Source organism: Ciona intestinalis, chromosome 1 (genome assembly GCF_000224145.3).
Source record: "Ciona intestinalis chromosome 1, KH, whole genome shotgun sequence".
Classification (NCBI taxonomy): Eukaryota; Metazoa; Chordata; class Ascidiacea; order Phlebobranchia; family Cionidae; genus Ciona; species Ciona intestinalis.
In genome coordinates, this window is record NC_020166.2 from 2,629,605 (window position 1) to 2,657,351 (window position 27,747).

General features: G+C 34.2%; 6 protein-coding genes and 1 long non-coding RNA gene across 9 annotated transcripts in view; 2 read left to right on the plus strand and 5 right to left on the minus strand.

Annotated features, from left to right (window-relative positions):
• The window catches only part of LOC100175594, a 7,807-nt gene extending 3,011 nt beyond the window's left edge, over window positions 1-4,796 (minus strand). Inside the window, exons 1-8 of one of the 2 annotated variants that reach the window (XM_018815761.2) lie at window positions 4,510-4,796; window positions 3,605-3,917; window positions 2,993-3,245; window positions 2,694-2,790; window positions 1,477-1,694; window positions 898-1,063; window positions 471-673; window positions 186-309 (exon numbers count right to left, since the gene is read on the minus strand). In XM_018815761.2, the coding sequence (XP_018671306.1) occupies window positions 186-309; window positions 471-673; window positions 898-1,063; window positions 1,477-1,694; window positions 2,694-2,790; window positions 2,993-3,245; window positions 3,605-3,917; window positions 4,510-4,672 (1,537 nt within the window). In that variant the 5' untranslated portion in view covers window positions 4,673-4,796. The remainder of the gene's footprint in view (window positions 1-185; window positions 310-470; window positions 674-897; window positions 1,064-1,476; window positions 1,695-2,693; window positions 2,791-2,992; window positions 3,246-3,604; window positions 3,918-4,509) is intronic. The other variant, XM_009863988.3, reaches the window with a different exon arrangement.
• A 708-nt stretch (window positions 4,797-5,504) lies between these two features.
• On the plus strand, window positions 5,505-13,034 carry LOC100181128 (integrin-linked kinase-associated serine/threonine phosphatase 2C-like). Of its 2 annotated transcripts, none has more exons than XM_002120190.5 (11): window positions 5,505-5,837; window positions 6,281-6,315; window positions 7,122-7,203; window positions 7,644-7,727; window positions 8,198-8,321; window positions 8,568-8,674; window positions 9,630-9,723; window positions 10,505-10,592; window positions 11,038-11,159; window positions 11,897-12,098; window positions 12,297-13,034. In XM_002120190.5, exons 1-11 carry the CDS (start codon window positions 5,792-5,794, stop codon window positions 12,444-12,446), a joined length of 1,134 nt encoding a protein of 377 aa, XP_002120226.1. In that variant the 5' UTR covers window positions 5,505-5,791; the 3' UTR covers window positions 12,447-13,034. The 2 variants fall into 2 exon arrangements, with proteins under 2 accessions (XP_002120226.1, XP_009862189.1); XM_009863887.3 differs by having other exon boundaries at window positions 5,588-5,837; window positions 7,125-7,203.
• A 515-nt stretch (window positions 13,035-13,549) lies between these two features.
• On the minus strand, window positions 13,550-15,058 carry LOC100183482 (lysine-rich nucleolar protein 1). Its single transcript, XM_002120673.4, has 2 exons — window positions 14,107-15,058; window positions 13,550-14,033 (listed from the first exon to the last, which is right to left on the minus strand). The coding sequence occupies exons 1-2, from the start codon at window positions 15,010-15,012 to the stop codon at window positions 13,698-13,700; spliced, it is 1,242 nt and encodes a 413-aa protein (XP_002120709.1). The 5' UTR covers window positions 15,013-15,058; the 3' UTR covers window positions 13,550-13,697.
• LOC100185804 (peptidyl-tRNA hydrolase 2, mitochondrial) lies at window positions 15,048-16,033 on the minus strand. The gene has a single exon (XM_002120524.4). It carries the CDS (start codon window positions 16,012-16,014, stop codon window positions 15,460-15,462), a length of 555 nt encoding a protein of 184 aa, XP_002120560.1. The 5' UTR covers window positions 16,015-16,033; the 3' UTR covers window positions 15,048-15,459.
• A 2,603-nt stretch (window positions 16,034-18,636) lies between these two features.
• On the minus strand, window positions 18,637-20,160 carry LOC100178762. The gene is made up of 4 exons (XR_182015.4): window positions 20,146-20,160; window positions 18,997-19,154; window positions 18,827-18,864; window positions 18,637-18,743 (listed from the first exon to the last, which is right to left on the minus strand). It is a non-coding gene; the product is annotated as an uncharacterized LOC100178762 (long non-coding RNA).
• A 509-nt stretch (window positions 20,161-20,669) lies between these two features.
• LOC100176446 lies at window positions 20,670-21,566 on the minus strand. Its single transcript, XM_002121101.4, has 2 exons — window positions 21,250-21,566; window positions 20,670-21,102 (listed from the first exon to the last, which is right to left on the minus strand). The coding sequence occupies exons 1-2, from the start codon at window positions 21,500-21,502 to the stop codon at window positions 20,738-20,740; spliced, it is 618 nt and encodes a 205-aa protein (XP_002121137.1). The 5' UTR covers window positions 21,503-21,566; the 3' UTR covers window positions 20,670-20,737.
• A 1,492-nt stretch (window positions 21,567-23,058) lies between these two features.
• LOC100183431 (gap junction alpha-4 protein) overlaps window positions 23,059-27,747 on the plus strand; it is a gene marked incomplete in the record, with an annotated part of 8,405 nt that continues 3,716 nt past the window's right edge. Inside the window, 8 exon segments of the mRNA XM_002120122.3 lie at window positions 23,059-23,259; window positions 23,717-23,807; window positions 24,522-24,634; window positions 24,811-24,918; window positions 25,107-25,211; window positions 25,771-25,878; window positions 26,520-26,702; window positions 27,041-27,162. Coding sequence (XP_002120158.2) covers window positions 23,227-23,259; window positions 23,717-23,807; window positions 24,522-24,634; window positions 24,811-24,918; window positions 25,107-25,211; window positions 25,771-25,878; window positions 26,520-26,702; window positions 27,041-27,162 — 863 coding nt within the window.

A 27,747-nucleotide genomic window follows, 5' to 3' on the forward strand; every position in this document is an offset into this window, starting at 1 on the left:
GAACTCATTACCTAATGGTTACAGGCAGGCGCGCTAACCACTACGCCACGGCGCCGGAAGAAAAGTACCTTAACCCCAAGTAACTTTTTTTTACAATTGTTGCATAGATAGTCTTTACTGAGTTTAAAACCCTGGTGCCATGTATGTGCTTCTTGCAAAGTAAAAAATAAAACAGTATAAGTTACCCATGAAATGTTGTTCATGCTTTTCCATTGTTGAAGTATTCGTTTGGTGGACCTTATTGGCTGTAGCATCATTCCATGCCATAGGGTGTCTTTTCCATTTACCATGTCCCTTTAAATCACTTGCCTATAAAACATATGTTTGAATAGAAAAAAAAGGTAAAATTTCTATAAAAAACAGAATTGTCTAATTTCTATCAAAAATGTAGAATTAAATATAGCTTGTTAATTCTTCCGTGGCAGGGCAACAACAGTCGTTATAACCTTTGATTTAGCTGGGCAACTAACCAATGGAAAAGTTCCAAAAACCGGGTAAAATCCATCACTTTGGACTTCACTTGTTCCAAATTTACACAAGACTAATTCAGTTGTTTGCTGGAAACCAAATTTTTGCTTTTTTGGTAGAAAACCTTTGATTTTTGGAAAAAGGTATTTCTTGGCTGCAGAAACCTTGTATATTGTTATGTGTGGAACAAATTTTTGGAAGTTGCCTGAAATGAAAGAGAGATATAAGAAAAAATGGAAATTGGGACCTATAGTTAATTGGATAAGAATATACAATAAAATTATAGTGCCTTCAAATACATACATCAAAACAGAGATGATATATCAGCACTTAAATTTAAAGCAGCATTAAAAAATTTAGTATCTAAGTCACATATAAGCAAAAAAAAACAGTAACACATAAAATAAGATTTCAAGTGCTGTACTGGACCTGTTAGGTTTATATTTTCTTGCTGTAAAGCTTCCATGATTTGGTTGTTAAGTTTTCCCAGTTCCTGGGAGTGGGGTTTAGCAAACAAAACTGTTTCATTGAAATTATCTGTGTTTGTAACGGTGACCTTGAATGGTTTAATAGTTTGTGACAATTTCTGCATTACCTGTATAATGCAAAAAAAACAATATTGATTAAAATCGTCTTTACGGACACTTTTGTTTCTATTAAATTCTAAACATAAATGGCTTGTTGTTTGTTTGCTAGGTGTAGTGACCACGATTTTTTCTTCCAATTAAATGTAAATATGTTTTTAACAGTAATCGTGTTGTAACAATTGTTGTTTTGTCGCTATATCCTGTTTTTTGATTTTAAACATTTTTACTGTAATCGCAAGACAAATAAAGTTATTATTATTATAAACCTTCAATTTTTTAAATAGTGGGGCAACAGTTGTTGTAACACAGGTGTTCTGTTTCACACACTTGATGCCTGTTTATGAGATTCATAATAAAAGCAAATACGGGGGAATTTTTTTACTATGAATATCATAGTGGTACATAAAATACATAGGCTTACTTGTTTTGTCTTTTCGATTTCCGTGTCTGTATTCAATTCACAAACGCAAAGTGTTATATGGAGTTTACATAATGGAGTAAGATGTCCTTTTAACTCAGTTCTGTCATTTGTATCCAAACACTTCAGTAACTCTTGCTGCAAATGCCCAATCCTGTTTTGAATGTCACGTTGTCCAATACGAATGCCAATAAAATGGCTGGGTCGGCCTGCCCTTGAATCTGCATTATACTTTGAATAAACGTGAACGAATGAAGAAACTTAATTCATCCTCGCGTGGCCGGAAAACGACAGTCCTTATAACACGAATGTTTAGTTTCATACACCTTGTGCCAGCTTTCGAGTTACCATTTTACTTTGTGGTCAAGTATTTTACTTTGTAGGTGACTATTTTAGGGGGAGTTTTCTTATTTTTTTATGTTAGACTGATAATTTGGACAACCCATTAATGACCACTGAGTTGAAGCAGTTGCCGTTAAGTGTCTCGCACATCCGCCCACAATGGTATAGCAGCAACGACCTTTAAACCCATTACCTGTGGGTTAGAGGCAGGCACGGTAACTACTATGCTACGGGACCGGACATTGATATTTATAATCCATACTACACCATTATGGCATGTCAGAACTTAGTTAAAAAAGACTACATATAATAGGCATAGTATGTTTATACCAATACCAAGTACAATCAATATACATACGAACACATTTTCAGACTTCTAATTCTATACTTCTATATTAGTGAAATAGAATCATAACACTTGTTCAAAAATATATTATTATTTGTATTAATGTTTGCCCTTGGCACTTATACATATAATGAACATGTTAAACAATAAACATAAACTGTTTGTTTAAGTACCATAGCAGATAAAATATAAAAGTGCCATATCGCATATCAATCAAATAATAAAAGCAACAAAAAAACGCTTTATAATATATATATATATATACATATATGTCTTGATCTTGACAATATCACATAATATACGTCAAGCCTGTTTTTTTTTAAACAATAGGAATTCTTCATATAATAGCATATAGTAGGTTTTGTAGGTTGTAGTATGTTAAACTATAGATGATGGCAAGATAAAGAATGTTTAAACTAGCTTTTCTAATGTATGTTATTCAACACAATTTAAACACACCTTGATGATATTAAATCAATCTATTGACTGTAATACACAGGTTTAGGTAGACATGTCAACTAGTTTTACTCACGAGAAGGTTTTTGTTCCATCTTATCTTGCAAATCGTCCTCAGCATTCTCATTCATATCACTAATTCTCATTTCCATCGCTTTTTCTTCTAGCATCACCTGCATAGACAAAGTTAAATACGTGGTAACCTGTAAGCTGGCACAAGGACGAGGTGTTTGAAACAAACACATGTGTTATAATGACTGTCAGTTTTTGGCCAAGCGTAAATAAAGCAAGTAACATTCAATTAATAGGGCTTTATGCTATCCAGTGAAAGTACATTTTTTAAAATGTTATCGCAGAAAATAAAGCTGTGATTACCTGCATTATGTCTAACCTCCCACCAGCAGATCCAAAGACGTGATCTATTCTCTCCTTTTTATCCCACACTACCCTGCTCTTGTATTTAAAATACTGAATCCTGTGTTGTGGGATGGAGAGAATATCTGGTCCAACAGAAGAGATATCATTCTCCCAGTCAAACTCAGAGAATCCCTTCTCAATGGTTCCCTTAAATCTATCTTCATATGCAACAGTAAAGGCATGAGGGTCCAAAGCTGCATCCCATTTTATTCTAAAATGAAAAACGTTTTGAAAAGCTTTATTCTTTCAGTCATAGGCGGATCTAGTAATATTATGAAGTGTTTCGTATTCTAAAAGGTTTAGTTATCGGATTTTTATTATTTTTCAGTCATCGGATTTAGTATAATGTACTGCAAATCACTGCATATGAAAGAATGTAACTTTTTTATCCTTGTGTGGCAAGGGTTTCACAGACCTTTCATGCCAGATTGGGAGTTTTTTCATTTTTCCAATACATAGGTGATATTTTTCACAAAGCCATAAGGCACCATTGGGTTTAAAAACTGACAAAAATTGAATTTCCCAGGGACACAAACACGAAACACCCACAGCTATATAAATGCTTTTTACCTGTTAATCACATCCAAAGCAGTTTTCATTGGGGGCTTTTTCCCTTTCTTATTCTGGGAGACCAGTGGCAAATTTGTTGCACTTTTTTGTGAGGAACAATGTTCTTCAATATGATCCTCATTGGCATCCATATTTTCACTTCCCATCTCAAGACCTTCTTTAAAATAACTTTTGAACATCTTAGTAACAGCAGTTACACGCTCAAGCCAATGCCCGCTTAAAGTTTGAAGCAAAATTTGATCGATTTTCCGCTGCATTTCAATTTCTTCATCAACTTCTTGGGATAAATTAACTTGCAATAAATCATTCGCCTCTAAAGTTGCAAAAATGAAGTATAAGTTAGTTGTAATATACTTTATTTTATTTTTATATATAATTTCTTGGTAATAATCACTCTGATAGAAGATTTATATATGGTACATTAGTGTTTTTGCAGAAAAATATTTTCCTCGAACATATAGACTATAATATTACTAGCTTTAATTTGTCTTTTTGATTATGGTAGCAAAGATTTAGAAATATTTTAAAGAAAGGACAGGATACCAGTCTGCAGAGTATGGCAGTTCCTGACGAGATCTCGCGCGTGCAAGACGGTTATTTTTCATGTGTGTGCCTGCTATCATCAAAAATCTGCGTGCAAACCACATACATTTCCAAGCCACAATAGGACATCCTACTTAATTTAATAAGTATTTCTTTCATTGTTTAATTAATTGGCGTGCGTGGGACAAATTATGTCCTGCATCACAAAAGTTTGTAAACAGAATCACTCGTGCACCTGCCATACTCTGCAGACTGGACAGGATATAGTGACAAAAGAACAGTTGTTAAAACACACTTATAGTTAAACACAACATGCAACTTGGGCCACTACTCTGAAATCAACAAAAAGTACACTTTTTTACCTGAATAAACAAAATGAATACACTGACCACAGACGACCACGGAAAATCGTAGACCAGAAATTGAAATTTGCGTTTTTTCTTCTTCAAATTGAATGGAGTCGCCAAATAAAAAAGTTAAACGATCAATAGCTTCAGTTAACGACTCGGGTTCATTTGACGCCATGCCTATGTTGAAACAAAGGCAATAATACTTAAAAAGCTCGGCTAATATCACAAAAATTAAACAATTTTTCGCAACGCTACGTCTTCTTTATAAAGCAGGTAAAGGGAAATCCCCTATAGGGATAGATCATTTTCAGTGTTGTGAAGATATGGTGCAATAATTGTTGTGTTTCCAAATGTTGCAATTATTTGGGAAATATCGTTTTAATAACAGTCAAACAGTGCCATATGTTGGAAAAAACAAGGTGGACATAATAAATATACTCGTGTAAAACACAGCTTTAAAAATGAGTACATAAAACATACTTGCATAAAACACAGCTTTAAAAAACGAGTACATAAAATGTTCTATTGTGGCGGACGATGATGTTAATATTAAAGACATATAACAACGGTGATATGCTTTGGGCTTGTATAGCAAAGTCCATACCTTTCTATGGACTTTGATGTATTGTCCCGAAGTGTGGTGCGTTTTGGGCCACAGAACTTTGATGTGTATATAGAAATCCTGATAGTTAGTTTAAGTTCGCATACATACTACATTCGCAAAACTCCTAACGAGCTCAATCCCGGTACGGTAATGACAAACTGGGCAAACGAGTTGTTAAACCCGTTGTGTAAAACATATTAAATACTCTATATACATATCTTCACCCAAAGCGGTAATCGGTGTGTTGTTTATTCATTGCGTAAATTCTAGTTGACGATTGTGTCATGAATGCGTGCTTTCCGTTGGATAAAATTGAACACACGAAAGTTTGTTTTGTCACTCTCTCACAGAAGCCACCTTCCGGTGCCTTTTTCCTGCCGTTGTATCGCATTTCAATGTAGGTGCTAACGAGAAAATTGAACATCTGCGTATACGTGCATGAATAAATTTCCGGCTAAGGCCAAAGACTGTTATTAAAATTGAGTGTTTGCTTGTCTGCGCCTGGATTGTAATTTAACGTGTTTACTATGTTACTATTAAACCCAATGTGCGCTCAGGATTGAATTTCAGTGAATTTCCGCTACAGACAGCATTCAGAGTGACACCATATTCCAGTACTGTACAAAACGCAAATCGCGTTAAATACGAATTTAAACAAGTCGTGTTATGGTAGTGAAATAAACTAAAGAAATGTCTCTGTTCAATGATATGCCGCCTCCGCTTTCTCCTCACCCAGGTAATTAATGTTTATTTTTTGTTGTTATAAAAAGTTAAACAATTGTTTATGTTTTATTTTGTGTAAGTTATCACAATTTGCTTAATATATGTTTACATTTCATATTTTTGGCATACCTTTTTATTTACCTAAGCAGTCAAATAGGTTATTAAAGTATCTAATTTAAAGCAACTTATGTTATGTATGTATACATTTTGATTTATTTGTAACTTGTTTTAAAAGAAAAATTTAAAGTACATTTAAAAACCTCAGGACATTTTGTCCAATTTATTACACGAATTCCATCATTTCATCAACCATTAAGTACACAAACACGTATATATTATCACTTAACTTTCCACTGGTGGTGATATTAAACTATGTTATTGTAGTTTTACAAGTATATTATATTTCCAAACCGCCATTCCTCTTTACTTAATTTTTTACAATTTTTACACCAACAGAAAAAGCAACTACAGTATCTGTCCATGAGAACCAGGTAGGTTTGACTTACTTAGGGATACAAAACTGTAATTTAATCTCAATTTCCACAATTTGAGTGTGGGACGTTGGTTGTTTAATCGAAATTAGACAGGAACAGGAACTGGATAAGCCGCTAACTACTCCGCAATATATGGAGGGCATAGCCCTAATCGCTGTTATATGTATTTTAAAGTCACTAAAACTAGTCAAAGTAAATAGTATTTAAACTGGTTTATGTGTACTTATATTTTTAGATAGAAAAGATTTTATTAATGGTAAAACATTTGTATTTGTTGTCATTACAAATAAATTTGAACAGTTTTTCTATAACTTGTTGAATTTTAAATAAAGATATATTAGTTGAGTCTTAATTTTTACCAAGCCTTCATAATGTACTGTGTTTTTATCAGCTGTATACAAAATACATGTAACATTTGATTTGTGAGATAAGTGTTGTTTTAAGACACCTTTGTCAGATAAAAACAATAGTACAAGATTTGACATAACCATTTTTTATACATCACATGTTAAATATTTATAATATATTTAAACACATTTTATATATAGTAGGGTTGGGGAAGATGGGACACTATTTCATCCATTTTCTTGTCCAATTTGGTTGTAAACAAAGAACATTCAAAGAGATATAAATTCATATCCTTATGGCTGCCATAGACTGTTATTAATTGTGAAAACAGGATCACTATATTTTGATATTGATATTAAGTGCTAAAAGTGGCCCATCTTCCCCTACCCTACTATATATAAATAATATAACTTAATGTTTTTCTTTCTGTGTTTGATTTGAATATGTGGATACAGCAGAGTGAAAGTATCTACACGGATCTTGACAACGAAATGCTTCAAAACAGAATGTACTCCCAACCACAAGCAACTCAACAAGGTGAAACAATTTGGGGTTTAATATTAGCGCTGGGAAAGTCCAATTTTAATTTTCAACATGTCAACATTCTATGGGAGTCTAACCCATCAAGGCAATTTGCTGCATTGAGGGTGCAGTATCATACTCGAAAGTATTTAATACGCATTTTTAAATAACTCAAATACATGTCTAGCTATTCTATGTGGGTGAGGTCCTTGTTAGAGACCTGGGATTTGGGCCACATTTGGCCCATTAGTACAGGGTCAATTTATCTGCCTTTGTAGGAAATAATGCTTCTGCAATTACAACTACTGTGGCAAATGCATAATGCCTTGGTAAATTTCATTTACCAAAGGCTTCTAAGTTCTCCTCTATGGAGTGAGGTCCTGCAGCTTGGCAGGATTTAGGCCAGGATCGGCCTATTACTAACAAAGTCTTACAAATCATTCTGTTTGTTACAGTCACATCCCGTAAAAGGTCATCAACAGATAATATGTCGCAAGCCACTCAGCAGTCAAATGCAAAGCAAATGAAGATGTCCAATTGTAAGTATTTATTGTCTTATTTTCTTCAGACAGGCAAACTCTATCATTTCTTTTTTTTTAATAAACTTGATTTTTTACAAGCTCGAAATTGTTGGATAATTCTATCCCCATGGCAGCTTTTAACCAACTTTTGTAACTCAGTACTCCTGTAACCCCGCAGGAATTTAAAAATCCCTGAAAAGTTATTCCCCACAATTTGCATTATTAGTGGCTTAAAAAATGAACCCTACTGTTGGTCTGTGGCATAAGATGAATACCGCACAATGCGCACATAATTTTCCATGTTTTTTAATCATGTTTATAACAATAAACAGCATTCTTTTAGAGTTACAAGGATATGGTTTTATAATTCTGTAAATATTCTTGATTGACAGAGTAATGGGGCAATAAAAGCTAATATGACATACACCATCATACCCAACCTACTATACTAACACCATCACCCCTGTATTATTATTTGCATTTCCCAGTGGGGTTCCTTGCCACACTTCGGGGTTATGTGGCCGAAAGAAAAGGTGAAAGAGATGAAATGCAAGACGCCCATGTCGTGCTCGACGAATGCACAGCAGACTTCCAACAACTTACTCCGAAAGTGTGAGGCTTGTATTCTTAGAGTTGCGTGTATGCACAACAGTGTAATCAAAACTTTAGTTTTTAGTTTTTACTAAAGTCCATGCAGCCTTTAATATGCCCTTTGTAATAAATTCTACGCACAATTGAAAAAAACACTTTTTTTACTTATTAGGATTTTAAATTAATATTAACTTTGCAATTTTTCTGTACCCAACGTTGCATTGTGCCTGACTTATTAATAACCTAAGCCTATCACGTCTCTTACAGCTCTAGGGTTGCATATTACGCAGTGTTTGATGGCCATGGCGGTAAAAGAGCATCTGAACATTCAGCAAGAAGGTTACATGTACATCTGGCACATAAACTCCCAAAAGGTTTTAAAAATAAAACTTGTTAATATTTTAAAGTGGAAATGCAAAGGATTATTGCCTTTAGATGTAATTTTTTTCTTCTGTATAAACACTTAGCTGATTTTGTGCTTATGTTTTTTTTGTGTTTAGACTGCCGGTTCCAAATTATTTGGTAGTTGTTGAAAAAACCCTTAATTACCACTTTAGGATTAGGAACCTCTTACTCATGGTTTAACATCAGAATTTTAGAATACAGCTTTTTGTATTACAGCTTGATATTACCTATGCTATCAATCCATAATTTGCAATAATTACATTTTACATATATATATATATATATATTATATATATCACCCATAAAAGTATACATGGTAACTTGTAAGCTGGCACAAGGTGTATAGTATAAACACCTGCGTTGTAACGAATGTTGTTTTCCAGCTATGTGAGGATAAAGCAAGTTACATTCATTAATTCACATTCATACATATCATATATGCTGCAATATACAGCAGTATTGATATAAGGAAACCACCCCATATTTAGCCTGCTACATTATGAACCCCTTATAACCAAATCCCTTTGTGCGTCCTTCCCAAAGACAGCTGCATTACTCTGTTCCCAGAAATTAGCCGCCCATTGAAATAGTTCAATGAAAACAATGCACACAGCCCTTCCCCACACTATAGTTACTTAACCGCTTAGCTATTGACATTTTCATAGCGATGTTTTCAGCAAAATATTGCCTGGAATCGGAAAACCTCATACATTTCTACTAAGCAAATGTTTATATTTATTTTTCTTAGAAATTTAGACGCGTTTATCAATAAACTGGTTATGTGTGTTTTCAATTACCAGAAATAACATGATGTTATTAAAACCAAAACAAAAACCCAGTATTGCAGAATACAGCCATAATTTTATAATATTTGCTATTCGGAGATATTTTCCTCTGGCTAGTTTATTTTTTTATATTTTTCAGGAACGGTCAATAATTTTGATAAAGAAATGAAACGCCAGATTCTTGAATCTTTTAAAGTTATGGACGAAGAATTTTTAAAAGAAGCTTCTACGCAGTATGTAGTCATTGTTACAATGTCTTTATCATAAAAACCTATGTTTTTATGGCTCAAGCACTGGCTTAAACAACATTTAACATGTTGTGGAAATTTGGCTTATGGGCCTTTAACTATTTTTGCCCATGTAATTTTTTTATTCTCAAACAGTAAAATTTTTGAATAAATTCTGACACATTATTGGCACCAGAGGTGGACAAACTTGTATGTATTGTCTGAAGTCATGTGGCATGAGTGCTTTAGACAAAACCACTAACCGCTACAGTTTACATAGGTCGTATGATAAACTATTGTGAAATTTACACATTAAGAATTTGCCAGACATTGGTACATACACTACAGCTCACATAAGTTATTTATTAAAATATTGCGCTATACGCTTACCGCATTTAGCTTTATTTGGGTAAATCTATTACTTTTACACCACATTTAAGGTATGTATTAAAGAATTGTGTCTTTAGTGCTTACCGAATTTAGCTTCATTTTGGTAAATCAATCACTTTTTACTCTACGTTTATGTAAACCTTACACTACAAAGTGCACCTTAATGTCTTTTTTTTTTCAAAATTGATAGCAAAGATCAAATTATTTGAAAAAAAACAAGAAAAGTGAATCAAAGGCAAAACGACTGTTGTTTAAACAAAATATAAAAAAAAACAGTGGTTTAAGCTATGCAAAAAATGCAGCAGCTATACAGCGCGTATCTGTTCAACCCAACCCCTATGTACTTTTACACCTCCTTGCTACTTTAACCTACCCACTCCAATAAATTGTGTTCCAGCAAGCCAGTATGGAAAGATGGAACAACAGCATGCTGTGTATTGGTTCTTAATGATACTCTTTATATAACAAACCTAGGGGACAGCAAAGTAAGTAAAACTCTGATAGAATTTTAATTAACCTAACAGGTGTATGCGTTGATTTTTTTCTTTTAAATAAATCGTTTTGGGGGATTGGCAAAAACAGCTACTGGCAGCAACAGTTTATATAATAATGTTGTATTTATGTGTGTTTCAATTGCTATCTACTATAATGGTTTCCAAATTGAAACTATCAAAATCTAGGTACTTTCCGAAGTTAAACCTTGTCAATAAATTACCCGTAATTTTCCAAAATTTACATAGATGTTTTGTGTCTCCCGAAAGTTACTGTTTGTGTGTTTTTGAAATCGCTATTTACTAAATGGTTTCTAAATTTAAACCAATAAAAATTGGGTACTTTTCAAAATTAAACCTTATCAATAAATTACCGGTAATTTTCCAAAATTTACATACATGTTCCGAAAGTTACTGATTAACCATTTTCCAAAACCAGGCAATCCTATGTCGGTACCAGAGTGAAACAAAACAGCACGTTTCAGTGCCTCTGAGTAAGGACCATAATCCCAGCAATTATGAAGAGAGAATGAGAATACAAAAAGCTGGAGGCAACGTCAGGTTAGCTTACTGTTACATTGGTTTTGTGTTAACTTGTTATTAACAATGAGTCAAATGTAATTATAAATCACGGTATATTTAAAATGATTGTTTTATAGAATAACTGAAAAATTGAGAAACACATTTCTGTTGAATGTAGTTACAAGTCATAATAACTTTTAAATCTTAAGTTTTATTCCCACTCAAAAATTGAGATATCAATTCTGTCAAATGTAATTACAAATCACGATCAATTTTTGTTACATTCTTCCTCAAAATTTTAGACATGCATTTCTGTTAAATAAAATTACAAATCATGGTCAATTTTAAATTTTTGTTTTGAGATACACAATTCTGTACTTCTGTGTTCTTAATTGGTCTGAAAACATTGAATTCTCATGAATCAAGAAAAGTTGTAAATAGATATCCTAATTTAGAATCATGACACATAAACACACCTAAGAACGATAAGAACCTTCTTGGGAAACACTGTAATATTTACTAATGCAAAACACTGCAGTATTTACCAATCAGAATGCATTGAGTTTTTTTTCTGTTGTGAAACACTGTCAACACTATTTTTGTTGTGTAACACCAATTACTTTATGTTAAAATATTGCAAACACTATTTTTTTCTGTTGTAAAACACTGGCAACACTACTTTTTTTCTGTTGTGAAACACTGCCAACACTAATTTTTTTCATTGTAAAACACTGCCATATTTACCAATGTGAAACACTGCTTACCCTCCCAAACAGGGAAGGTCGAGTTTTGGGAATCTTAGAAGTCTCTCGTTCAATAGGAGATGGCCAATATAAAAGATGTGGAGTGATCAATGTACCTGATGTCAAGCGATGCATTCTTAACAGCAATGATCGTTTCATATTAATCGCATGTGATGGATTATGGAAAGTTTTTGATGCTGATCAAGCCATACAGTTTGTTTTGCAAGTTCTCCAGGTATTTCTAAACAAGGATTTGAATTCTAGTCTACCATTAAAATTTAGTCCAGTCCATTTTTTTTATCCATTTTACTTGTCGTGTGTAGGACAAAATATCATTTTTTTAGGCCGGTCTATTTTTTATTATCTTACCGTTTTAGTTGCGGTGTGAAAGACAAAATATCAGTTTTTTACTATAAATGCTTTTAACATTTAGGATAATGAATTGCAACCACCAGAAGGTAGCAACAAAACCCTGGAAAATTTCCGATTTGAAACCGCGTGCAATAAACTGGCAAGTGAAGCTGTGCGAAAAGGAAGTGCTGACAATGTTACTGTGTTGCTTGTTTCCATACACAAAGTATAGTGTGAAAAAATCACAAAAAAATATTTCGCAGCACTGCAGAGGTTGGGGAGTTAAAACGACCTGATTGTGTAGAATTTGGTCAGATCATTTGTTTTTTATGCTCTGTGTAAAAATTACAATCCGATGACATCTGTGTTTTCTATTACTTGGTTTGTTTTATCAGTTTGAAAAATAATTTGCAAAAAATACAAGTTTTTGTCAAATTTATCTTTTGTTACAGTGTCGGTGTAAAAAAATCAAAAAAGGTTTTGAACTTTTTCATATTTTTTAATTAGTTTCTAGAAATCTGGTAAATCAATAAACAGCATTAAAAAATAACACAGTAGTCTCTCCCGTTTAAGTTTTTTACCCCTTATAAAAGTTGTTTTCTGTTTCTGTGCCTTTTATCCTGAGCTGTTTTATGTTGTTCCATTTCTGTATTGTGTAATTCAATTCCCAAGCTACCTGACCAAAATTTAACCAAGGAATTTTCAGCAAAATATTCGCTACAACACGTTTACACCTATTTCCCCTTTTATTCAGCAGTTTTCACCTTATCTGCACTGTGCAGAAATAAAATATCAAGTTTGGTTTCAAACTAAAGACTAACATGTGATTTTTTCTTGAATATTTTTTACATGGTTTCAAACGGAAGACTAACTTGTGACTTTTTTTCTTGAGTATTTTTAACACAATTTTTTGTTCCGTGGATATCCATTAAAAATACATTCGTAATTAGCAAATACCTACAGTTATAAAAATCTGGTTTTATGGTGGTTTATAAACACTAAATCAAATCACATCAATTTCAAATTCTTCATTTTGCCTACAATTTTTTTGTATTAACTTTGCTCATATTTTCTGTATGAAGTTTAAACGTATTAGTAAATTGCACCTTAAAACTAAATTAACATAAAAATGTAACTATAAAGTTATTGCCTCTCAAGAACTGTCAAGTTACTTCAAGCCTTGAATAAACTGTCTACATTAAAATGCATATTAAAGTTTTCAGGTAAGTGGTTAAGTTATTACTTAGTTTAACCGGATTTTGTTGTGTGTAAAGTGTAACTATCCTTGCCTACCCTATGTTTATAATGACTTGGTGCCTGTAGTAGCAACAATCATTTTTATAGAACGTCAAAACCATTTACTTCTTTGAAATATTGCATTTCAGGTAGTTCTACATACTCATTTACAAGATACTGGAAATTAAACTCAGGTAGCGAAAAGATAAAACATCAGTATTTATGACACCACAAAACAAATTTATTCTTAGTTAAATTTTACTGAATTTGTCTTATTAATATCAATATGAAACTTCTTTCCTTTAGCAGGATCTTCAACAAAACCAAGACCCTTTGTTCTATTATTTTCATTACGTTTCTGCAAATTAAATTCAAGTGCGTTCTGAAACTGCCCCTCCAATTTAGTGGCCAGTTTTCTAGATTCAGTTTGGTCCATTGCAGCGTTTGCAAATGTTGTTTTTCCTGACCACAAACCAGTTTTTTTGCCCACTGCTTTTTTACCGCCCATAAGACGCAAGAACTTCTCTTGTCTGTTGTTGTCATTAAATTTTGCGGTGGACCACTGTCCTAACTTGGTTTCTTGCTGAAAAATAAAGTCTCCATATTAATTGCATGCATGTTACACTCACAACCAATGTTAAATACCAATACATTACCTGCTTATCAGAAGTTATTAAACCATCTGCAGAACTATCTTTTGTTTTACCACATTCTTTATTCACATCATGAGAAGTAACTTTTTCTTTTTCCATATTCTCTCCAGCAGAATCTAATTCTTTGTTCGTATTTTTGAAATTTCCCTTTTTCTTTTTTTTCAGTTTCCTTTTTGTAGACTCTGTCGGTTCGTTTTGAATTTCCTGATTTAACTGATCTTCTTCACATTTTAAAACGGGTTTACCATTGTCAGTTGGTTCAGAATGTGTTAAAATTTCACCATTTAAAGATTTCTTTTCTTTACTTTTTTTCTTTTTCTTTTTAGATCCAATTGTCTCATTTTGACCATTTTCTATTTTATCTAAAACATCTAAGTGTTCTCCATTTTTTCTCTTTTTCTTTTTCACCTTATTTTCACAATTTGACATAGTTTGATTATCCATTACATTTTCTTCTTTTTCAACTACATTTGCATTCAATATATCCCCCTTTTCTTTCTTTTTAGATTTCTTTTTACTTTTAACAGGTTTTTCACCTACAGAAACACTTTCATCGTCTGCTGTAATAACTGCACCAGAATTTTCCTCAACAAGTTGAGAATTACTCATTTCTTTAAGTTTTTTCTTTTTCCGCTTCTTTTTCTCCTTTTTGTAAACTTGATTCGCAGCTTCAGAAGTAACATCCAATATCCCGTCCCCCAACACATCTTCCTTAATGGTTTTATCATCATTTTTACATTTTTTCAGTTTTGCATCCAATATTTGATCTTCAGAACTTGTTTTCTTCTTCTTCTCTCCATTCTCAACACTTTCTTTTTTCTTCTTCCTTTTAATCCCATCTTCCACAGCTGCATCGGAGTCCTCATGTTTTCTCTTCTTCTTTTTCATTTTTTTCACTTCATTAACCATTTTGGTTCATAAATTCTACAAAACCTTATATTTTCCTAAAATGGATAAATGCCTTAATTTGTAAACATAACATACTGTCATGAAAAAGCACTGGAACTGGCTCAACCAATTGTTGTTTAACAAGCCATACTGGCCGACCCCTTAATTTTTTACCACATGCAAGTAAAAATAACTTCAACTCATAAAAAAAATGATGATTTAACTGAATAACAGTATAATTAAAGATTGCACCCAAAAATCATAGATATGTGTTTGATAATGCAATAAAAATAATGTTTACACTGTTTACAGTAGGCCTACCAAGTGTAGTACTGTACAGTAGTAACAGTACTGTACGGTAAAATGTATAAGTCGCTCCATTAGTTCCACAGAAACCCATCTATGTGGACTCTAGTAAAAAGAGGTGCGACTTCCAAATATCCTTGAATTTTATAAATGTTTCACAAGTTACATTAATTTCAAGTGCCCTGTGACTTTATCAACAAGACTCTCTATTCCTGGACCTACACCCAATACAGTTCGAGAACCCGGAGCAATTTGAGTTCGACCTGCATCTTGTATCACAGTTGCAGTTAACCCAATAGATGCAGCATGCTGATGCAATGCCAACAGTTCAGTTTCATCTTGACACTTTAGAACAACTTTAGGTTGTCCGCAATATTCCCAGCTTTTTAAAGTCGACTTTTTATGCTTGTTAAGCTGCTTATATGCCCCAACAGCAGCATGGGAGCACTGCGCTGCAATTTTCCCTTTTCCCATCTTTAAATCCTGCCTCACGACGATAACCATCTTATATGATCCTCCTGCATCTTCATCTCCATTATCATCACTCTCCCACTCTTCCTCATCCGATGATGCTGCATCAGGGTCTTCCTCTTCTTCCTCATTTTTTGATGTGTCTTTAAACCCTCGTAAAAACCACCCACAAGCAACCCCACAAACTACACTCACTAACAAGCCAGCTATGTTTAAATTAGTTCCACCAACACTTACATTAGCCATACCGTATTCCCCTAATATAACTAAAAATGTATCAAAAATTATAATATTGAATTAACTAACACATATATATATACTAGAAAAGAATGTGTTATCTACTGAACAAAGTATTGTTTATACACAGTTTTACATGTCAACGCAAATTGCAGTTATACAACAACACTTAGATATAATCTTGAATTATGAGAATTTAGTGTTATTACAGTTAAATTTGCAATTAGATAATACCTACTTTTGTTTACACCACTTCGGACAGATACAGCATGTCTAAATAAAACAAACGTAAATCCAATTCATTATAAATCCAACCCACTACCAAATTCCGGCAACTTCGCTCAAAGAATCAGCGTAACCACTTTAAAACTGAATATATCACAAATTTATAAAAATAAAATATGGAATTACAGTATTTCACATTGATTTTAATAAACACAAGATATAGGTATATATATCTTTGTTTGTTTTTTTTCGTTCTCAACCACGTTTCGGGCAACAAAATATTGGCTCCCACTGCCGCATATAGGTTTTGACTCCTGCCAACATAATGGCCAATTATTTACACTGACCATTTCGCTGCTCCTTTTACAAAAGTTTCAAGTGTCCAGTGATTTTGTTAACGTCGTCCACATTTGCAGGACCTATACCTAAGACAGTAGTTGTACCACAAACTAGCTGCGTTCTCCCACCATCTTTTATTATTACACAGTTCACTCCTAATTGTTTTGAGCGTTTATATAATTCCAGTAATTCGTTTTCATCCCGACATTTCACGACTACCTTCGGCTGGCCACCGAGCTTCCAATTTCGGAGTAATTTCTTATCAATTTTTGCAAGCTGAGTATATGCGCTAATTGCGGCGTGTGAACTTTGTACAGCTATTTTACCGACTCCCATTTTAAGGTCATGGCGAACAACAATAACAAGCTTGGTTTCGCTATGCAACAACATTCGGGTCAGGAAACCCATAGGAAAGGAGTTTTTATCGGTATTCAAGTTACCTATAAGGTAGATTGGTGTTTTCCTGTCATCAAACTCTACGGGACTCTATAAACACTTCATGTTTTAAACAAAAAAGCTTTGTACGTAAGCACGAGAAATATAGAATATAGTATTTGAAACCTAAGCATGAGCATGACCCACGTGCATGACTTAAAAAGATACAATGCTCAATGCACGTTGGCTCAGTGCACACTAGTTCTCTCGAACGTTGTTTTTCTTTCTCTCTTTCATTTTTACCTTTGTACTTTGTTCGGCACGTACTGCGACCAAATAGATTTAAAAAGTTTCATCTCTTTGCTGCGACTATAGTCGCTATTGTTCTAATCTATGAATGAGAAAATTCACTCAATATAAAACCGTGAGTCTATTTATATATGTGTGTGTTAAATGCACAGACATTTAAATCTTACTGGTAAAATTAGAATAGGCAAAATAGAAATTCAATATAAAAGCGTTTGATTCATGCTTGCATCTTTGCGGTAGCGTTTTTCAACCATCCCCTGTCACAAATTTAGAATATAAGCAAAGAGAAAGAAAGATTAAGCAAACTTTTAATCTCTTTGATTTAAGTATGATGTCTGCATCGGGATATTTATTGGGTAAGATGGGACACCCTTAGCACATAATAATATCCAAGCAGAGTATGCTAAACAATGAACAACCGTGCTATAACGAAAACGACTCTCGTATTCTGGGCCACGCGAGGATAAAGTAAGTTACATGCATTCATTCAGATTATACACAGCAGGAATAATTTAGACCAATTTATTTTATCCATCAAACACCCTGTCGGTCTTCTCATGAAATATGTTAATCGTTTCAAACTAAAAAGTAATGCCAAATCGGGCCCCAGTTAAAGTAAAGATTAAAGAGTTATAAAATTGTAATGCATGACTATAAGTTTAATAGCGTCCATTTTGCTAAACTGGCATTTGTATTGTTTTCGGTGGGTTACGTTAGACAACCTCTGCTCAAACAACACGCAGTTCTGCTTAAGGAAATATTTTGTCTGCGATTTAAAGTTTCTTGGTAAGACCCATTGTGAGGATATGGCTTTTTACCAGCACGTATAGGCTAGATCTACTCATAATCGTTTCTCCCGTGCCGCTGCACAGTGGTTTAGCGTCTTAGCGCGTCTGCCCTTGGTCTATATTCACTATTAACGGGAATAGTTTTAAATTATACCCTAATATAATAGGTGGAAAAAATCTCAAACTGCTCGACACAATTCAATCGTTTATACAGCTACACGGAAAGTTAAATGAATGAATAAATGAATGTAACTTACTTAATCCTCGCGTGGCCGGGAAACGACACTAACCAGCTTACGAGTTACCATGTGTGTTACCTTGTGGGTGATTATTTTTTGGAGATGTGTATGGCTGATAATTCGAACAACCAATTGTTGACCACTGGGTTGGGGCAATTTCCTTTTAGTGCCTTGCCTAAAGACACATACGCCAACAATGGTTGCAGCGACGAGCCTTGAACCCATATAGTGAATGGGTTCAAGGCTCGTTGCTGCAACCATTGTGGACGTATCTGTGTTAGACGCAGGTGCGCAAACCACTTTACCACGGCGCCGGAAAAGTTCCTTTTAAGATAACCGAACCAGAATTCACAAACTTATTTTAAACTATGGTTTATTTTTGTCTGTTTCCAATATTAAGACCACACACAGTCTGTCGATCTTTGGATTCGGTGTGAGATCTACGATGACTCGTTAAGGAGATCTGTAAGTATTGATGAAACACGTTTATACACTATACAGGTTTTGGGAGTCAACTCAATAAAGATGAAAACAACAAATGCCTACCATTCATGAGTGCGTCTTCCTCTTCGATAGAGCTGCTTCTGTAAAGGTAAAAAATATATTTTAACATTATAGCACATTGTTAAAATTTAAAAGTAGCATCTAGGCGCATCGCTACACTTTAAGCAGGGTTTGCAATAGTTCAAATAATATGCTAAATAATCTAAACTTACATGGGTTCTTGATTCCATCGGCGACGTCTTCTTCCAGTTATAAGCCAAATGCTTGGAGGCTCAGGTGTTGGTTGCGGCCAAGTAGCAGAGCCCGATTGAATAAGGCAGAACGCAAGCAGCAAGATAAGTTGTTTGTTCATGTTGATTTGATCTGTAAACTAAATGAAAAGTCGTAAAGTTACAACATAATAAAGGATCAATACGCCACAAAATTAAAACGAAACTCCCTTTTTCGTTTTTCGAACTGTTGGTTTCAAAGTTTTTGGAAATTGTATCCAGAAACATATGTTAATTGTATAGTACACTGTTTCGTGAACCACAGTCTGCCAACTAATTGGCAGCAATAAGCTCTTGGTGTTTTATAGAGATTTTAATTCGACGTTTAAACTATTTTTACTTCCTCTTTATATTAATTGCTTTGTTTTGGTGGTTTCTTTTTTGCACAATCTTTTTAAAATACATGCGGCTTGTCGGTTTAAACAGTGAGGTTTTTATATTTTTGGCCTATAAGCGTCCTTTACCATTCTATAACAGCCTGGTATAGAATGAAGGGCCACATATTTTCAAACAAATCCAAATAAACCCCCACCATGCAAATTGTTCGTAATGTAACTCAGAAACATCTTTAGGTCCATATAGTCCGTTTAATTTTCTAGAAGAGTTAGAAGAACGTAAAAAGTGTAATACACCAAGCATTATGTGATTCCGTTTTGCATTTTCGCGCTTTTAATCGTCCCTTGTTCTCACAAATTTAAAATTTACTTATGAAATCTGCATGAGGATACTTTAATCTAAAAAAATGAAATGAATTCTGAGATAGTTTCACAATTAAAGAAAAAGTTAAAAAGACTTTTAATGCCCATAAATGACAAAGAACATCCATTTTGCTAATTCGGCATTTCTATTGCTTTCAGATGCAAACATTATCCATACAAAGCATATGTAACACTTGATAGGAACTATTCTCTTTTGAACTGTTAAGTTTCTTGGTAAGACCAATTGTGTGCGGATTATCACGCGTGCTCCTAACTCTAAGCTATACACATGCTGTCGGCTGTGAATGCACAAACACTTAATATTAACTTTTGATATTTGAGGATGTTTTGGGTTACTTTGTGCGTTAAGTATTTAAATATCAATTATTCTTACCAAGTTGACACGTAGGGCCTACACCTTTCTATATTGAGGTAGACGATCTTGGAACCTATTGATAGCAGGACCCGACATGTAAGATTTCGACACCTGCGAAACTGGTGTTGATATTAAAGACAAGGTTGAATTTTATTTGTATTGTGTTGCGCCACCTAATTCAACATACTCTGTTCCCCCATTATTATATTTCAAGTATTGTAGTCGTCCGTATTGATAGTACAATCTTTGGAAAACATCTTCTTTTGATATGTATACCTTTTATTTATATTCACCCTATCGATATCCGATCACTTATGAAAAGTGTATTTTAGAGCCATTGTGATTTACCTTTTACTGTATGCTTATACACAATGAAAGCTAGAGTGGTCTTCACGAATACTTTACTTTCTCAAGTGTTTGGGCTCTGTACCTTTGTTCACTAGAATGGGACAACTGCGGCGGGTACCATTATAAACTACCAATAAAAGTAACGCCATTCAAATTGACTTCACCTCAACGAAGTGTTGCTCTTCACGAACGAACCATTTCTACAAGCTATTTATTTGTAGTTAAATACAGTACATACACTCACATATACACATTGTTTTGTTCAGACATCTTGCACCAGCCTTTCTCTGTCTGATTTCACCCTTTTTTCCTGCACATTTCGGCACTTTTTCTTTTGTGTGTTTGTTTCATTACTTTTTCTTTCGTGTGTTTGTTTTGTTGCTGGGCACTTGCTAGTTTTACAGCATTGGGGTTTTTTAAATTCAGTGAATATGATTATGGTTATGCAAACCATAAACAGTGTGATTACGGATATGAGACAAACCCAAATAGCGTAGCGTAAAGTGGTTATTTGTTTTGCGACACTATTTTCGTTTTCCATTGTTTGCTTTTCTACAATTTGTTGTTTGTTATTGAACACATCGTTTTGCTCTCCAGTTTGTAGAATGTATTTGCTCACGTATGTACCTAAACAGAAGGAAATGTTTGTTTTAACGTATTGCACAAAGCAGTGGTTTATATACGCAGTTATGCAAACTGGGACTTCAGCACTTATAGGTTTACAAGCTATATTCTAATATAAAACAACCGCTTTCGTTTCTAATTGAACTTCACCTGGACACAGGACACTACATGACCGTTGTTTGTTGGGTTCGTCACATAGATCACTGCAACTAACACAACGTTGTACAGTGAAGTCGTAATATTCGTTGTAGTCACAATTCAACTGTTCATTTCTGATCCTCAAGATCACATTTAGAACTTGATTGTCGGTTTCATCACTTACAGAGATCACAGCCGAGTTTGAGCAATAGATGAGAGTTACGAAAACCAATAACAAAATTCTCAATTGTGTTATTGACACCATTTTTAAATAGGTCGGACGTAACTTACTTTCAATTTATTAAATATTAACTGCAGTTTCGAAAACAGAAATGGTAAGTTTATACAAATATTACCATAAACTCTGCTTTGATAAATTATACATTTCATGATGTTTTGCTGAAAGTTACCTCGCCTAAAGTTACTCATTTCTAAACGCTTGGTGTTGCGACGAACAATACCTAGCACAAACACGACGTTTTGTTTGAATATCGAGTAACTCAATACCTCATATTAGTTGAACAAACACACTGTTCTTTATTGGTTGGAACATGAATTCCTCTCTAATTTACATACAAGTTTTGTAAAGCCCACTTTAACTTGTAAACTTTACAGAAAAGCGGTACCTTTTCTGGGTACACACTTCTTCGACATAAGGACACGCCCGACCTAACATACAATGAACCTTGTTACCCTGGTACTAACAGAAATACCGACATAAGTAATGCTTGGGACTTCGCTCAGAGCCAACCAATATTTCAATCTCTCTACAAACATACTATAAATAGTCCCTATATAACCACTGTTTATATATAGTAGGGTAGGGTAAAAATGGCTACCTTTTCGGTCTATTTTCTCGTCTCCTTCGATAGTAGCCTAAGCAAACAACGTTCTAACAATTATAAAACCGTATTCCCCAGACTCCCATAGACCGTTGTTAATTGTTTAAAACACGATCAGGATATTCTGTTCTATGTGCTATAGGTGTCCACTCTTCACCCACCCTAACTGGTGTATAACGAACAAAGACTAAGCAAAGCACTTCTCTTCTCCAGTGAAGTGCACCCATCCTTGACACAAACAGTTTTGTTATATACCGTAACAAACAATGGTTAAAAAATCCCCTAGATTCTTACTAAACTTCTGCGATCGTTTTCGTTTTTTTCATTCTTCAGTGGTTTCTACCACGAAAGCTATAGCAGGCCATTTGTGCCTTAATATGAGTACTGTTATAATACTGTGGAATCAGATGGGATACTATTAGCATTTAAATCTCACATTTCCTAATCGTGTTTATAAAACTTAACATTGCCCTTTTAAAATCACGAAGCTACAATTACATAATTTGGTAAATGTTACTTGTTTACGAGCAAATGGGAATGGAAAGAGAATGAATTAAATACGGTATCTATATATTTTACAATATAAATGAATTCGGCCTGTTACTTTAAATAAACAGAACAATGATTTGTATTGATTCTCCCCAAACGTTGACCTTACATATTTCCTAGATACCTATATAGACAATACACAGTGATATCGACTGATATTTTCCATTACGTGAACACAAAGCCAGAAACACTGTATGTTTTCTTTACCAAAATCTCATCGTTTGGCAAATACAATGAAATACAATACATGACCTATAATATGGAAACCATATATTTATCAGCAATAACGCAATATACCAGCAATTCAGAATTTCCCTTTCAGCGTCTTACGCAAGAAACGAAAATCAACGCTGAGATATTAAAAATCTGTCACGTCACAGGTGACGTCATATCCGTTCCATGCATGTAGTATTAAGACACATCGTGACTGGCATCTTTTCACTCGTGAGTATAGGCAGGAGTGAATATAGGCAGATTAGAAAGTCAAGAATTAAGATCAAATTCTTCCTTAATAAATATAAAAGTAAATTTTTGATTTTAATTTGTAAATGAAAAAGAATCAATTAGCGAGTGGTAAAGTTTCAAGTTTAATTTGAATATGTGGACGATTTTGGAGAAGTTTACTGAACAGGTTTGTCACCAAACTTCCATATTTTTAGTTGATTTATTACAACAAGGGAGTCTTGAAATTATTCCCAAAAAAAGACCAAATCCAGTTTCCGATAAAAATTCAGCCAAACGTTGAAAAAGTTTGTTGGTTGCTACATATGGCGCTATAACTTGACTATGCCGGACATTTGATCTGTTTCAAGTTACCTGTTAATCTGATTAAAGTATATAGTAGAATGAGAGATATGTTGTTCTCCAAGATAAAAGATATTTTCTCTTCATTTCTTTCTCCATTTGGTATTAAACAAAGAATTACATAAGGCCGTAGCCTCGTGACTCTAAAACAGCGTTGTAAAATATTTAAAACAAGGTCAAGAAATCTAGGATTTAGGTGCTAACAGTATCCTACCTTATTCCATGGTACTATATACTTTCCAAAGTTGCGAATCGTAGGTATCTTTATTTGGAGTTGTTTATAGGTGACGAAGTACAGCACTGTATTTGGACAACTATGGTATCTCATTGTGTTCGTGTTTCGACTCATTGTGGTTGTTACTTTAGGTTCAGCTGGTAAGATTTTATTCTAATAACACTGTTGTAGTAGAAAAACCTGGTGTTCGACTTAAAACGGCCCAAATGCCTTTGTACAGAAGGGTGGGGGAAGATGGGACAGTTTTTAACTCTATTTTCTCGTCTCATTTGGTAGTAAAAAAGGAGCATTCAAAGAATTATAAAAGTGTATCTTCGCGACTTCCATAGAACGACCAGGATATTTAAGGAATATGTGCTAAAGGTGTCCTATCTTCCCCCACCCTACTATATGAATATTGCTGACAATTTCTGTGTATAAAAAAGCGTTTACAGTATTGTACATGTTTTTTATACCATAAAAGAACATGCCAGTTTAACTATAAGCATGTGACTAGGCTTTTTACGCTACATAGGCAGCCAATACAAAATTAGTTTGAATTACGCCTTTAATCTGTAACTTATATTTAAACATTGGACCGATCGATTAAAAAGAGATCGTTTTATCTCGCTCGCGTTTTACTTGCGGCGCATTTTGCTTGCTTACATCACGCCACGGCCGGCACGTTTTTCTGTAACGTTATTGTAAGCTGTACAGTGTCTGTACTATACTGTATTCAGTTTAATTTAGTGTAATTGAAATTAAGGACAAATGATCTAGTGCATGTGCGTGTTATAGTCACAAAGAGCATAGTGAAACAACGTTTTAAGGCCTTTTTTCTACGCAGTAGTTTTAATCACTTTGCTTATGTTTAGTGTACGGAGATGAGCAGTCCAACTTTAAATGCAGTACAACTTCAGGCGGTTGCCCAAACGCCTGTTTTGATGCCTTTACTCGAGTTTCTCATTTACGTTTCTGGTCGTTTCAGGTAAAATAAAGGGGTTACCACTAAAACAGTAAAGAATCAACGTGTCATATATTTACACTCTTATAAAACCGCATTGGCTAAAATGTCATATAGGCACTTATATGGTACTTCTTACCAAAAGTATGGAGCGTACTTTTCGCAGTTAACTTTAACGTGAACTTTTCTGGTATACGCAGCTATTGGCTTTGTCCGCACCGGTTGCCGTTTTCCATTTCTACACCACGTACATGAGTGGACAAATCGAGAAACTACGGGTTGCCGAAAAGGAAATGGAAGAAAACAATGTGAGCTACTGAAAAATATATAAAGTTAATTATTCTGTCTCCCTATAGCATACCGTGACACAATATTTATAGCGCCCCTGCCATTTCGTTATTAAAACGCAATTGCTTTCAGTCTAAAAAAATCAGAAAACGATATATTAATTTTTAATATAATAAGTTATACCTTATAAACTCATTTCAACCGTTAGCCTGAAACCGACCCTGTGAAAAACCAACGGGAGATGATAAAGCGAACTAAAATAGTCGGGAAAGTGAAGACAAGGCAAGTTTACAGCAAAGGGGTTCTCCAAAAGGTACATACTTCTATGTAGACTTGTGTTCATTTATTCGAAGTGATACATTACCGTAATTACTGTTTGGTTTACTCTATGTGAATATTAGGATTTCTGTATACGACTCTACACTATACCGATCAGTACCAAACTCTAACCATTACTATAGTACGAATAACATTTTAACCTGTATTCTATTTCTGCCAGGTGTATTGTAAGTCTGACAAATATCTTCCAGTCAATTCTTTGTTTTGTATTCTTAAAATATCCATGTTTCGACTGGGCAGTTTTATATAGTTTAATATATTACAGCCATAGTAGCGTAGAATGGGACACAATTTCATTCTATTTTCTCGTCCAATTTGACAGTAAACAAAGAACATTCAATATATTAGCAAAGCGTTTCCTCATAACTGCCATAAACCGTTGTTAATTATTTAAAACACAATCAGGTTACTTGAACATTGTGTGCTAAAGGTGTCCCGTCTCCCCCCACCCTATACTGTATACAAATTATTTTAACCTGTCTAGGTTCCATTCTACCTAAAACAAAAATAAATGCCATCACACTGTTTTACAGGTTCCAATCACAAAATCAATCCACGTTGCATACTATGTCACTACGATTCTGAAGTGCGTAACGGAAGCTGTCTTCCTCTATTTGGGATTTACGCTGTATTACAATAAGGTATGTAAATACCACCCCTATCACGTAACATATAGTAGGATAGGGGAAGATGGGACACCTTTTCATTCGACTTTCTCGTACATTTTGGTAGTAAACAAAGAACATTCAAGGAATTATAAAACCTTGTCCTCGCGACTTTCACAGCCCGTTGTTAATTGTTTAAAACACGACCAGGGTATTTATATGTTTTGTGCTAAAGGTGTCCCATGTTCTCCCACCCCACTATATATATATATAGCGTTTGTGTTAAAGGTATAATTGTTTATTCAATAACGTTGATAGCGCTATATATATGGTAGGGTGGGGGAAGATGGAAAACCTTTAACACATATTATCCAAATATTCTGGTCGTGTTTTAAACAAATAACAACGGTCTATGGAAGTTGTAAAGATACGGTCTTATATGATTCTTTAAATATTCTTTGTTTACTACCCAATTGGGGCATCTCCCCCCCCCCCCCCCGTACTATACAGCATAGTACTTAAAAGTTTTGTTCCTAAACCGAAGAATATACTGGATTCAATACGTGGTGTGATGTGTGTATAAATTAGGCAAAACATATAATAGATAAATGGCATTGAATCATACATACGTTGTTCAACAACTACGTTTTACTTAGCTTAGACGACATATTTTTCAGGACCACACCTGTTTTCCTAACTGTGCTCCTGTATCGCCGGTAGCTTTTATTTGGATGGAATTTCCGTCATTCTTTCGCTGCGACAGGTCCACTAACTCAGTTGCGCTAGCTTGTGCACAACACTTTATTGGTTATCGACCAGGGGAAGGTGGTTCTGTTCCTTGCTGGACATCAAGGGCATGGGTAAGTTAATAATAATAATAATATTAACTTTATTTGTCTCTTCGATTACGGTAGCGAAGATTTAGAAACGAAAAGAAAGGTATAGCGACAAAACAACAGTTGATAAAACCTGCTTTAAGTTTAAAACGTTTACATTTAGTTGGTAGGAATAAGCGTCGTTGCTACACCGTATAATAAGCGTGGTTGCTGCAACGTATTCCGTAAAAATAGTTTTTGAAAAAAGATTTTAACTTTACCACGCGTCCCACTTTCCCCACTCTACTATTCTCTTAAAGATTTAAACAGTATAGTTTTTTTGCAACATATTCCTTAATCCTTGTAAATTTTATTTTAAACAGGAAAAGACTTTATTTCTGCGATATATGAATATCTTAAGTACCATTTGCTTTCTACTTGCTGCACTAGAGTTGATATGGGTACCTGTTAGGGCAGTTTGGACCAACGTTTCTGAATCTAAAAGGTATAAACGACACAATGCATTATAAACGTATGATTGTTGACCCGTATATACACAACATGTTGAGTTTTGTTCTAACATATTTTCTAATACGTCACATCCAATTTAAAACCAAACTAACCGCATAATATTTAATTGTACACTTGTTGTATATAGTTGATCACTAAAATACAAATTTTAACAATGCATATCATGGGCATGACCAAGTCAAAAAAAAGTAATTCGTAAAAAGCATGTCATTGGTATGATAATGCCCACAAATTAGAATGGGACATGAAGCCATTTTTACATTTAGTGTGCATGTGGTAACTGAACGGGATCTACAATTCCAAATTTTCCGTTTAAAACGATACCGTTTTCGAATTATCGTTATTTATGTTCACCATGACGTCACTTTTGCTTCTAGGAAAGTCTGCAAGTTTTTTTTACATTACACATAAAACAAACATAAAAATACGTGGTTTTCCTGGTCTACTTTTAAAATGGATCAGTACATGCAATCGTTTAGTACATGCAATCCTGGACTAGTACATGCTATCTTTTAGTACATGCATTCCTGGANTAGTACATGCATCTTTTGTTTTAGAA

What these genes read in the sequence shown, in the direction of transcription:
- LOC100185804 (XM_002120524.4), bottom strand. Translation starts at nt 16,014, where the DNA reads ATGGCTAATGTAAGTGTTGGTGGAACTAATTTAAACATAGCTGGCTTG.
- LOC100181128 (XM_002120190.5), top strand. Translation starts at nt 5,792, where the DNA reads ATGTCTCTGTTCAATGATATGCCGCCTCCGCTTTCTCCTCACCCAG. An exon ending in CAACAACTTACTCCGAAAGT is followed by an intron (nt 8,322 to 8,567) that starts GTGAGGCTTGTA and finishes CGTCTCTTACAG; the next exon opens with CTCTAGGGTTGCATATTACG. An exon ending in TTGTTTTGCAAGTTCTCCAG is followed by an intron (nt 12,099 to 12,296) that starts GTATTTCTAAAC and finishes TTTAACATTTAG; the next exon opens with GATAATGAATTGCAACCACC.
- LOC100183482 (XM_002120673.4), bottom strand. Translation starts at nt 15,012, where the DNA reads ATGGTTAATGAAGTGAAAAAAATGAAAAAGAAGAAGAGAAAACATGAG. An exon ending in TAATAACTTCTGATAAGCAG is followed by an intron (nt 14,034 to 14,106) that starts GTAATGTATTGG and finishes TTTATTTTTCAG; the next exon opens with CAAGAAACCAAGTTAGGACA.
- LOC100176446 (XM_002121101.4), bottom strand. Translation starts at nt 21,502, where the DNA reads ATGGTGTCAATAACACAATTGAGAATTTTGTTATTGGTTTTCGTAACT. An exon ending in ATGTAGTGTCCTGTGTCCAG is followed by an intron (nt 21,103 to 21,249) that starts GTGAAGTTCAAT and finishes CCTTCTGTTTAG; the next exon opens with GTACATACGTGAGCAAATAC.